The 12560-nt window shown below is 45.6% G+C and overlaps 1 protein-coding gene across 3 annotated transcripts in view; it reads left to right on the plus strand.

Annotated features, from left to right (window-relative positions):
• Positions 1 to 1648: 1648 nt before the first annotated feature.
• Positions 1649 to 12560, plus strand: part of ABCC4 (ATP binding cassette subfamily C member 4) — a 260432-nt gene continuing 249520 nt past the window's right edge. For 2 of the 3 annotated variants that reach the window (XM_019444075.2, XM_019444077.2), the window contains exon 1: positions 1650 to 2136. In XM_019444075.2, coding sequence (XP_019299620.2) covers positions 2063 to 2136 — 74 coding nt within the window. In that variant the 5' untranslated portion in view covers positions 1650 to 2062. Of the gene's footprint in view, positions 2137 to 12560 lie in introns of all 3 variants that reach the window. The other variant, XM_019444076.2, reaches the window with a different exon arrangement.

Raw genomic sequence — 12560 nt, forward strand, 5'->3', positions numbered from 1 at the left:
GGGGCTCGAACCCATGAACCGTGAGATCATGACGAGCTGAAACCAAGAGTCGGATGCTTAACTGATGGAGCCACCCAGGTAACCCCTCCCATCATCTCACATCTTAACCATTTTTCTTTTTTTCCTAAGTTAAGAGCACCCAAGATTTGCTCTCTCAGCAAATTTCAAGAACACAGTATACTTGACAGAATAGTATTGTCAACTATAGTCACATTGGTCTACACCAGTTTTCCAACATTTTTCATATTGCATAACTGACATTAAAAATCATTTTTTATTCAAGTATAATTAACACTGGTATTGTATTAGTTTCAGGTGTATATAATGATTCAACAATTCCATACATTACTCAGCGCTAATCATGGTTAAGTATATATATTTTTTTAATATTTTATTTTTGAGAGAGACAGAGCACGAGCGGGGGAGGGGCAGAGAGAGAGAGAGAGAGAGGGAGATCCAGAATCTGAAGCGAGCTCCAGGCTCCGAGCTGTCAGCACAGAGTCCGACACCGGGCTCGAACTCACTGACTGTGAGATCATGACCCGAGCTGAAGTTGGAGGCTTAACCGACTGAGTCACCCAGGTGCCTGGCAAGTGTACTCTTAATCCCCTTCACTTATTTCACCCACTCGCCTCCCCTCTGGCAACCAAAGCCATTATCGATAACACCATTTTGGCCAAGGTAAATGGGAAATTATTAAAAAGTAAAGTGATCTTGGGGCACTTGGCTGGCTCAGTCAGTAGAGCTTGGAACTCTTGATCTCCTGTGGTGTATTTGAGTCCCACCTTGGGGGTAGAGTTTACTTAATTAAAAAAAAAAAAAGTGATCTTGCTGTAAGTATTTTGAACTGAAACCTTTGCTTTTTCTTCAATTAGGGTTGAAGGGAAGAGAAGCTGCTGAGCTGGTAAGATGGCCACACAACAACCAAAGACTTAGGAGTGGGAGTCCAAGGTTTTGTTCATCAGGTCCTGCAATCATTCATTCATCCCACCAGCCTATTTGGGCACTTTTCACGCACACTGACCATCACTAGTGGGGCAGCCCATGCTGGACTCTGACTTGAGTCCAAATTGGGTTTCATCATTTATGGACGATGTATAAGTTCTGTCCTTTAGTCTTATCTTTCTCATCTGGAAAACAGGGATAATAAATAACAACACCTTCTTGAATCTGGCCTTGTTAAAGTTAGAAGGGAGTCAAGGCCCCCTGTAGTGCAACTAACCAGTGTTCTGTAACATGTTCCCTTGGCTACTTTTACTCTGCTGGGCTCCCAGGGCATGATGAATGAAACCATAAGGCCGGCTCTCTCCTCCCTACCGGTCTTTCTCAATCTCAGAGGGCAGCAAAAAGCTGCCAAGAGCTCCTTCGTGCAATGCAACAGGTGAGATGGGAAAAGCTTCCCCCAATGACAGCATGCATTCATCTTCAATCCTCTATTACCTTTCTTTAGGTCTTGCAGCTCTACAAAGATAATCTGTGCTAAATCCTGCTGTTGTCTGAGGTCAAACGTTTGGCTCGCAGGCTGGACCACCTGCCCTAGCACCCTTGTTTGGTCCTGATGAGGGCAGCCAGCCCAGAAGGCAGGCGAAAGCCGTCCCGCAGCTCTCAAAGCAGCAGCCCAGGGGGCGCGTCCGAGCCGCGGGGGCGGGCAGAGCCGGCGCCTCCCCTCGGCACCCTCAGCAGGGTGCCGGGGCTGGGAGCCCGAACTTATGCAAAGTTTGCATCCAGGTTTGAGCGCGTGGGCGCCTCCGCGCAGGGCCCTGCGGGCCGCGAGCTCGGCCTACCCGCCTTCATCCAACGGCGTCGCCTCGCACCTGCTCGGGGTACGGGCAGCGTGGTCTCCGCCGCCCCCGTCCCGCCGCCTCGCACGCGGCGCGCGGCTCCCGTCTCTCGGCTGCAGCAGCTGCGCGGCCCGGGGGTGGGGGCGGGAACGGGGCGGGCCGCCGGCGCTCTGCTCCCGGAAGCGGGTGGTTCTTGGGCTCCCGCCGTGAGGACCCGCGCGGCACAGGAGCTCCGGCATCCCCGCCCGCGTCTCCGGGAGAAGCACGACCCCGCCGGCAAGATGCTGCCCGTGTACCCGGACATGAAGCCCAACCCGCTGCAGGACGCGAACCTCTGCTCGCGCGTATTCTTCTGGTGAGCGCCCCGCCCGAGCTGCGACATCGCGCCGCCGCCGCGCGCCTGCCTGTCGCTGCCGGCGCCTTCTGGGGCTGGAGGGCAGAGGGTCGCGGCGTGGGAGCTCTTGCAGCCGGCGACGGGAGCACGCGGCTTCCAGCCGCCCGTGGGGCCGCCCCACGCCGGCCGCGTGGTCCCCGTCTGCGCCCCGGCGCCCAGGGCGGGCGGGAACAGGGCCGGAGAGGGGTTCTGGGGACCAGGGGATCCCTGCCTTGGTGCTCGCGGCTCTGCCAGCCTCCAGTGCCTGGGAGCAGCAGCAGCAGCAGCGACCGCCGCCGCAGGAGTCGGAGCAGGAGCTGGGGAGGGGGAGAGCCGTAGCTGCCCGGGGAGAATTACTGCCTAGTGGGAGAACCGACTAGACCCTTCCCCCCTTAGCCCACTTCCCCCGTGCCGCTCAGGGATTCGCACTTCTCATGAGCTAAAGCTGCACCTTTTTCTTCCTAAGCAAGCAGCTTGTGAACAGCTTCCTTTATCTAAACTTAACCGCAGTTTAATTAGTGCCCTGGACCATTGCCATCTCCCCCACGGCGTTCCCACCTCTTCCGATATTCCTTCTGTGACACTGAGCTGCAACTCCACCGGGCTCCCTTGTGTGTTTGTGTGGCTGTGACCATGTCTCTCTCTTCCCCTTCCTCTGTTCCTGTGTGTCTCACACCGTGTCCTGGTATCTAGTTGTGGCATATTTCATGTGGGTAAAATAACAGCTTTTTTATTTAATAAATGGGAACACTGCTCTTTAACACGTTTTTATCCTGGCCACACAGAGCCACAACTGGAGCATGTCTTTGAACAGCCGCTTTCCTTATTGCAATTATTTCCATTTCCACCTTTGAGGACCGCTCTGGAGATGGGGTCCTTGAAGCCTGTGGTCTCTGGATCTCTAGCCTTTGTAGAAGTGATCCGTGGTCTTAATGCAGGTAGTCTTGTCCAGGCGCCCTATGGACCTAAAATTATTGGAGGGTCCCTGAGCTGGGAGAAAACACAGGGGTGAAAAACGGCTCAGAGAGGTGAAGCTCTTGGCTAGTTTTCCATGTCGTAGCTGGGACTACTAACTAGGTGGGCCTGAACCTTTGGACTTAAATTGCATTTGCATTAGATCTTTTGTTTCTTGACCCCAAACTAACCTGAAGGCTCTAATCTTACCCACATTCTGATAATTTACTCTTTTAAATGGGGTAAGCCTAGGAGATCCCAAGGGGGTGAGTATGCCTACGTTTGTTTTGATTGGTGTATTCACTTTGTGTGGGAACATCTCTTGGCCCTTTGGCCCCTCTGAAGGAAAGAGGACTATGGGTAGAAGAAGAAATTTGGATGTGGGTATGGTCAACAGTGGTGAAGCAGGCAAATGTCTCCTTAACTTCAGGCAGGGCAAGGAATTCTGAAGCACTTTCTGTTTGTGGATTTTTCACGTGAAAATGGGAAGATGAGGGTTTTGGATGAAGCTATTTCCAACTTCCTTACTGCAGGGGAAGGAGTGCTTCTCTATGTTTTACACCTGACAGTCCTGAAGCAGAGGTGAAGTTGCTTGGGATCACACAGCTATTTAGATGTAGAGCAGGATCCCAAAGCAGGCAGTCTGGCTCCTGAGCCTGTGTTTGTAACCGCTGTACTGAGCTGCTTCTGTTTGGACACTTGTTCTTTTTTTTTTTTTTTTTTAATTTTTTTTTTTTTTTAACGTTTATTTATTTTTGAGACAGAGAGAGCATGAACGGGGGAGGGTCAGAGAGGGAGACACAGAATCTGAAACAGGCTCCAGGCTCTGAGCCATCAGCACAGAGCCTGACGCGAGGCTTGAACTCACGGACCGCGAGATCATGACCTGAGCCGAAGTCGGCCACTTAACCGACTGAGCCACCCAGGCACCCCGGGACACTTGCTCTTAAATACGTGGAGAAGGCTAGTCCATACACACTTTTGGTCTTGCAGGCCAGAGTTTCTTAAAGTTACTGCTGTTGGAGATGAGATGGTGCTTGTGAAAGCTATCACCATGCTTTAGGGCACCTGTCCTCAAAGCCGGGCTCTTAACGGCTTTAGCATCTGCATCACCTGGGAGCTTGTTAGGGATGCAAATTCTCCAGCCCCCATTTCAGACCCGTTCTGTAAATTATGTAGAAACTCTGGGGGGGGGGGTGGGTTTGAAACAGGTGCTGCAGGTGATGCTGATGGAAGGTTGAGCCTGGCTCGCTGCTTGAAGCCACCGCCCCCAGTGGCATTGTTATTCCAGTTTTAAAAAAGGGTTGTGCAAGTCTTTTGAGGTCAGATTGACCGTGATTGCTATGTTATCCTACGTTGGTTTATTTACCTTCTGCAATTCTAGGGCTTAAAAAAAATTTTTTTAAGTGTTTATTTAACTTTGTGAAAGAGAGAGATCATGAGCGAGCAGGGGCAGGGAGAGAGGGGGATACAATCCGAAGCAGTCTCCAGGCAGGCTCCAGGCTCTGAGCTGTCAGCACAGAGACTGACGCGGGGCTCAAACTCACATGAGATCATGACCTGAGCCAAAGTCTGATGGTCAACCAATTGAGCCACCCAGGTGCCCCTGCAGTTTTAGAGGTTTTAAAGTCGGAGGCTACCTTAGTGATTTCCATGTGTACCCTTCTGGCTGCAGGTGGGAAAGCTGAAATGAGCCCAGTCAGGGAGTACTGCCTGGAGATAAGGCCCAACTTGTAGAGAAAAGCCCTAGTTTTCAGCTTCTCATTGGATATTTGCTTTTCTTAAATTTCATCTGCTTTCTAAACTTGTGAACTGGTAGGTGTCTATCCAAATGATGCTGGTAACTAGCTTTACTGACTTCTATACAAAACCCCCTTACTGGGGTTTTGGTGTTTTCACAGCACACTTTGGGCTTAGAGTCTAGGGGTCATACGTTTGTGGCTATTGGCAGTTGTTGTGGATTTTTGCTTTATTTAAACAATTTTTAAAAAATATTTATTTTTAAGTGAGAGAGGGTGTGCATGCAAGTGGGGGAAGGGCAGAGACAAAGGGAGACCCAGAATCTGAAGCAGGCTCCAGGCTCTGAGCTGTTAGCACAGAGCCTGACGTGGGGCTCCAACCCACAAGCTGTGAGATCATGACCTGAGCTGAAGTTGGACCCTTAACTGACTGAGCCACCCAGGTGCCCCTGTTCTATTTTTTAAGTAGGCTCTGTGCCCACCCAGTGTGGGGCTTGAACTCACAACCCTGAGATCAAGAGTTGCATGCCCTACAGACTGAACCAGCTAGGCATCCCTGTTAGGAATTTTTCAAAAGAATATATATATATTTTTCTGTTTTTGTAAGAAATTTAAAACTACAGAAAAAGAAAGGAATATGGATGGTTTATTTTACAGAGAGCGTGAGTGGGGGGGTGGGGGGAGGCGGAGAGAGAATCTTAAGCAGGCTCCTCCGTAGTCAGCATGGAGCCCAACTTGAGGCCCCATCCCACGAGCCTTTTGACCATGAACTGAACTGAAATTAAGGATCCAATACCCAACTGACCGAGCCTCCCAGGTGCCCCTGGATGATTTGTTTTTATTAGCCAAGTATATCTGCTGATGTTTTGGTTGTGTTTTCGTCTTCCTCCTAAAACTCTTGTGCATGTGTCTTTTCTACAAAACCAAGTAGTCCCCCCCCCCCCCCCCCCCAGCCAAATAGTTTTGGATCCTGATTCTTTCTTAATTTCCAATGGTTAACATTTATATATGGGCTTAAATCGTCAAAACAGTATATTTAATGATTGTGGTTTATTCAGTCTTTCACTTGTGTCGAGTACAGTTTATTTCTGATTATGATGCAATGCACGTCCATGTATCTTTGTGTGTCTTTCCTTTTTCTCTGTTCCCCGAAGTAGAGTAAGTGGTGAAAGGCAAAATGATTTCCCAGTTTTGGACCAGTTGACCCTCAATATCGGCTTGTGTGCATGTTTCATTGTGAACTTTAAATACCTGAATTAAGGTGCTTAAAAGGTTAAAAATATCAAAGTTTTAATTTGAATTTGATTCATATAGATGGAGCTTTTTTTAAATATCTTTGAATTTGTGTTACATTTTTTCCCATGAGGCATTTATACCTTTTGAAATAACTTATAATAGTGCTTATCATATTTTTTCAGATTTTCATTTGTCTCAATTTAGATCAGAGTTTTTTTTTTTTTTCCAAATAATCTCTACACTCATTGTGGGGCTCAAACTCACAACCCGGGGATGAAGGGTTGCCTGCTGAACTGACTGAGCCAGCCAGGCACCCCTCCCCTACATAAATTTATGTGTCATTAATCGGGCTTTTCTTTCTGGTTTTTCCTTTTTTTTTTTTTTCTTTCTTTCTGGTTTTTCCTGTTGCTTCTGTAATAGATCTTTTTTAGATTCCGGCGTCATCTAAATCTCCATAAGCATTTTCTTTCTAATGTTAAAGGCAGCTAGAATTTCCTTTTGTATTTGGTGTAAGAGAGGCCCCATTTTTCCCCAGACAGCCCATTTTCTCATCATGGTTTATTGAATAATTCTTCTTTTCCCATTATTGGAAGTAAATGGTGTGGTGTATCCAGCTGGGCACTAGATCGTCCTGTCCCTCAAGACTCCCTGGACATGTCCCCGGCTCCCCCGCTGCACAGCATCCCTGGGGGTGTGCTCTGCATTTATCCATCCACCCTCCTGCCTGTGGTTAGCATCTCAGACCTGTCCCCAGAGAATGGGGTTGAGGAGGGTTTGGGCCACTGGAGAATGGCTTACATTCTCACTCCCCTGACACTGGCACAGTCGGTGAACTGTCATCTTGCAAAGTGAATGCTGTTGTGGAGATTGCCACTGGTGCCAGGGTAGACTCTCTGGAGACTTCTCAGAGAAGGCTGAGGATGCGAGGGAAGTGCAGATAATGCTGAGTGCTGTAATGGTTTCTAGAGGTTGGCTGCATTGGGCCCTCAGTGATTGGGAATGCAGACGTGTCATGTATTCATTTAGTTTAGTTTCTTTCCAAACAGTGGCTGTGGTGTACGTTATTAGGTAGCTGATAGTATTTTATTTTATTTTTTTAAGAGAGAGCATGAGTGGGGTAGGGAGGCAGAGAGAGAGAGAGAGGATCTGATTTTTTAAAAAAATATAATTTATTGTTAAATTGGCTTACATACAACACCCAGTGCTCATCCCAACAAGTGCCCTCCTCAATGCCCATCACCCATTCCCCCCCCCCCCCCCCCCCCCCCCCCCCCGCATCCACCCTCAGATTGTTCTCTGTACTTAAGTCTCTTGTGATTTGCCACCCTCCCTCTCTGTTTGTAACTACTTTTTTCCCCTTCCCTTCCTCCATGGTCTTCTGTTAAGTTTCTCAAGATGCACATATGAGTGAAAACATAAGGATACTGTCTTTGATTTATTTCACTTTGCATAATACCCTCCAGTTTCATCTACACAGTTGCAAATGGCAGGACTTCATTCTTTCTCATTGCCAGGTAGTATTCCATTGTATGTATAAACCACATCTTCTTTATCCACTCATCAGTTGATGGACATTTAGGCTCTTTCCATAGTTTGGCTATTGTTGAAAGCGCTGCTGTGAACATTGGGGTGCATGTGCCCCTGTGAATCAGAACTCCTGTATCCTTTGGATAAATTCCTAGTAGTGCTGTTGCTGGGTCGTAGGGTAGTTCTATTTTAAATTTTTGAGGAACCTCCACACTGTTTTCCAGAGAGCTGCACCAGTTTGCATTCCCACCAACAGTGCAAGAGGGTTCCCGTTTCTCCGCATTCTCGCCAACATCTGTTGTTGCCTGAGTTGTTAATGTTAGCCATTCTGACACGTGTGAGGTGTTATCTCAGTGTGGTTTTGATTTGTATTTCCCTGATGAGGAGTGACGTTTAGCATCTTTTCATGTGTCTGTTGGCCATCTGGATGTCTTCTTTGGAGAAGTATCTATTCATGTCTTCTGCCCATTTCTTCACTGGATTACTTGTTTTTCGGGTGTTGAGTTTGGTAAGTACTCTATTGATTTTGGATACTAACCCTTTATCTGATATGTCATTTGCAAATATCTTTTCCCATTCTGTCTGCCTTTTAGTTTTTGTTAATTATTTCCTTTGCAGGGCAGAAGCTTTTTATCTTGATGAGGTCCCAATAGTTCATTTTTGCTTTTAATTCCCTTGCCTTTGGAGATGTGTCGAGTAAGAAATTGCTGTGGCTGAGGTCAAAGAGGTGGTTGCCTGCTTTCTCCTCTAGGGTTTTGATGGTTTCCTGTCTCACATTCAGGTCCATTATCCATTTTGAGTTTATTTTTGTGAATGGTATAAGAAAGTGGTCCAGTTTCATTCTTCTGCATGTTTTGCTGACCAATTCTCCCATCACCGACTGTCTTTTTTCCATTGGATACTCTTTCCTGCTTTGTCAAAGATTAGTTGGCCATACATTTGTGGGTCCAATTCTGGGTTCTCTATTCTATTCCATTGGTCTATGTGTCTGTTTTTGAGCCAATACCATGCTGTCTTGATGATTACAGCTTTGTAGTAGAGGCTAAAGTGTGGGATTGCGATGCCTCCTGCTTTGGTTTTCTTCTTCAATTATTTTGGCTATTTGTGTCTTTTGTGGTTCCATACAAATTTTAGGATTGTTCTAGCTTTGAGAAGAATGTTGGTGCAATTTTGATTGGGATTACATTGAACGTGTAGATTGCTTTGGGTATTATTGACATTGTAACGATATTCTTCCCATTCATGAGCATGGAAAGTTTTTCCATTTCTTTGTGTCTACTTCAGTTTCCTTCATAAGCTTTCTATAGTTTTCAGCATACAGATTTTTTACATTATTTGGTTAGGTTTATTCCTAGGTATTTTATGGTTCTTGGTGCAATTGTAAATGAGATCAGTTTCTTTATTTCTCTTTTGCTTCATTACTGCTGTATAGAAATGCAACTGATTTATGTACATTTATGTACATTGATTTTTGTACCCTGTGACTTTGCTGAATTTATGTATCAGTTCTAGGAGTCTTGGTGGAGTCTATGGGTTTTTCCATGTAGAGTATCCTGTCTGCGAAAAGTGAAAGTTTGACTTCTTTGCCAGTTTTGATGCCTTTTATTTCATTTTGTTGTCTCATTGCTGATGCTAGGCAGGACTTCCAACACTATGTTAAACAACAGTGGTGAGAGCGGACATCCCTGGCATGGTGTCCCTGATCTCACGGGGAAAGCTCTCACTTTTTCCTCATTGAGGATGATATTAGCTGTGGGCTTTTCATAAATTGCTTTTATGATGTTTAAGTATGTTCCTTCTATCCCGACTTTCTTGAGGGTTTTTATTAAGAAAGGATGTTGTATTTTGTCAAATGCTTTTTCTGCATCGATTGACAGGATCATATGGTTTTTTTTTTTTTTTTTTTTTTAACTTTTACTTTTTTTTTTTTTTTTTTTTTTTTTTATTTATTTTTGGGACAGAGAGAGACAGAGCATGAACGGGGGAGGGGCAGAGAGAGAGGGAAACACAGAATCGGAAACAGGCTCCAGGCTCCGAGCCATCAGCCCAGAGCCTGACGCGGGGCTCGAACTCACGGACCGGACCGCGAGATCGTGACCTGGCTGAAGTCGGACGCTTAACCGACTGCGCCACCCAGGCGCCCCAACTTTTACTTATTTTTGAGACAGAGAGACAGAGCATGAACCGGGGAGGGTCAGAGAGAGGCAGACACAGAATCTGAAACAGGCTCCAGGCTCTGAGCTGTCAGCGTAGAGCCTGACGTGGGGCTTGAACTCACGGACTGCGAGATCATGACCTGAGCTGAAGTCGGCTGCTTAACCAACTGAGCCACCCAGGCAGCCCTCTTTTCTTTTATTAATATGATGTATCACATTGATTGATTTGTGAATGTTGAACCAGCCCTGCAGCCCAGGAATGAATCCCACTTGATCATGGTGAATAATTCTTTTTCTATGCTGTTGAACTCGATTTGTTAGTATCTTATTGAGAATTTTTGCATCCATATTCATCAGGAATATTGGCCTGTAGTTCTCTTTTTTTGTTGGGTCTCTGTCTGGTTTAGGAATCAAAGTAATGCTGGCTTCATAGAATGAGTCTGGAAGTTTTCCTTCCCTTTCTATTTTTTTGGAATAGCTTGAGAAGGATAGGTATTATCTCTGCTTTAAATGTCTGGTAGAATTCACCAGGGAAGCCATCTGGTCCAGGACTCTTTATTTGTTGGGAGATTTTTGATAACTGATTGAATTTCTTCACTGGTTGTGGTCTATTCAAATTTTCTATTTCTTTCTGTTTGAGATTTGGTAGTGTGTGGGTGTCTAGGAATTTATCCATTTCTTCCAGGTTGTCCAGTTTGTTGGCATCTAATTTTTCATAGTATTCTCTGATAATTGCTTGTATTTCTGAGGGATTGGTTGTGATAAATCCATTTTCATTCGTGATTTTGGGTCCTCAGGAGAGAGAATTTCAAGCATGGAGCCCACCGCATAGCTCAATCCCAAGACCCTGGGATCATGACCTGAGCCAAAGTGAAGAGTCATACACTTAACCTTCTGAGCCACCCAGGCACCCCCCAGAGATGTTTCATTTTAAACTAGGGCTTGGCACCATTTTCAAGATGCCCCCCACTTTTTTTTAAAGATTAAAAAAAATGTTTACTTTTGAGAGAGCACGCACAAGCAGGGGAAGGGGCAGAGAAAGGGGGGTCAGAGGATCCAAAACCGGTTCCCTGCAGAGAGTCTGATGCGGGGGCTTGAACTCAAAAACTATGAGATCATGACTTGAGCTGACGTCAGATGCTTAACCAACTATGCTACCCAGGCACCCCTGAAGGTTTTTTTTTGTTTTTTTTGTTTTTTTTTAAAGTACACTCTACACCTAACATGGGGCTCAAACCCACAACTTGGAGATCATGAGGTGCATGCTCTTCTGACTGAGCCTGTTTGGCATGCTCCCAAAATGCCTCTTAATGTTAATCTTCCATTGTTTGTTACCAGAAATCCAGATGTTACTGATGGAGGCTGGGTTAGCTTTCCAGGGCCCTTTTTCTGGCCTCAGCCTGTTTGTGTCTTCAGCATTTAGTTTGAGGAGTTTTGGCAAATTTGTACAATAACTACAGCCTGAAGCAAAACACCCTTGTTGAAATTTACTAAGCCCCTGCAGTGAAATAAACAGTGTAACAAAATTTACTAAGTTTATCTCCTATAGCTTAAACTTAATTTTTTTGGGTCTTTATCTCTATAGTTTCTGCATCTGCTCAACATAAAAGGGGTTAACTAGTGTTCATTCAGCTAATTTGCCTTTCTGAGTCCTCCAGGGGATCCCCTCCCTCCTTGCACATCTCCCAGGCTGCACCTGCTCTGTGGGGTGTGGAACCCAGGGTCCTTGTGTGCAACATGAGCCTTTATCCTAAATCTTAACCTGTAACTTTTCAGTGGAGCCAGGACACCCTGTCTGATACCACCAGAATGTCTCTGGGCGGGGGGGGGGGGGGGGGGGGGGGGTGTTCTTTGTGTGAGCTCTGAGCCTGTGCAAGTATTTTCAATGTTTCTATGCTGATGAATTGTGCAGAAGTGGTTGGCAGTGATGCAGTGGGAAGGTCTAGGCTTTGGAATGGACCCAGCTCTTATCTCTGGCCCTGCAAGTTCTTTGTGGCTGCATGTAAATGAATATCTGAGCCTTAAAATTGGGAGACGGGGATGATCGTTAATGCAGGTCACCTAGAAGTCACCTAGTCCAGAGTTAAAGCCTCAGGTTGTTATGGCCAGGGGGCTCCTAAAGACTGGAATATAAGTTTTAGATCCATTTAAAGATTGATCCAATTATTTTTATTTTAAAAATATTTTTAATCTCTACATGCATCGTGGGGCTTGAATTTGTAATCTCAAGATCAGGAGTTGCATGCTCTACCAACTGAGCCAGCCAGGTGCCCCAAAGATTGATACACCCAAAGAGATTAATTCTTTTATATATATTTATATATTATTATATATTATATTATATATATATTATATATATTAATATATATTATTTATATATATTATGTACATACAGTGACACAACCAAAAGTATAAGTTAGAGAGTAAGATGAATGTTTTTTAGAAGTTAAAACTCACGTTATCTGTTTCAGCAGTATTTTATGAGATGCCCATAAAAATACAGATGAGGAACCTTCCCTTTCTCTAGGTATTCTAGTTCTGATTGGTGTGGGTGGGATTTGGGGATCTACATTTTAAGTTCCTGCTGGGCACTTAGGGGGGTGGAGGATGCTTAGTCCTCCTGAGATGGGTCCATTTAGATAACAATACAGATCGTAACTAACACCTATTGGATGCTTCCTGTGGGCTCAGAATTTTTTGCTCACTCATTTACGTTTAATGTCCCTGTTAATCCTCAATTGTATAAAACCGTGAATATGTCATACTGGAGGAAATCCAGGCCCAGAGGGTTATG

This window comes from Panthera pardus, unplaced genomic scaffold (genome assembly GCF_024362965.1).
Source record: "Panthera pardus isolate Hobbes unplaced genomic scaffold, ASM2436296v1 HiC_scaffold_1, whole genome shotgun sequence".
NCBI lineage: Eukaryota > Metazoa > Chordata > Mammalia > Carnivora > Felidae > Panthera > Panthera pardus.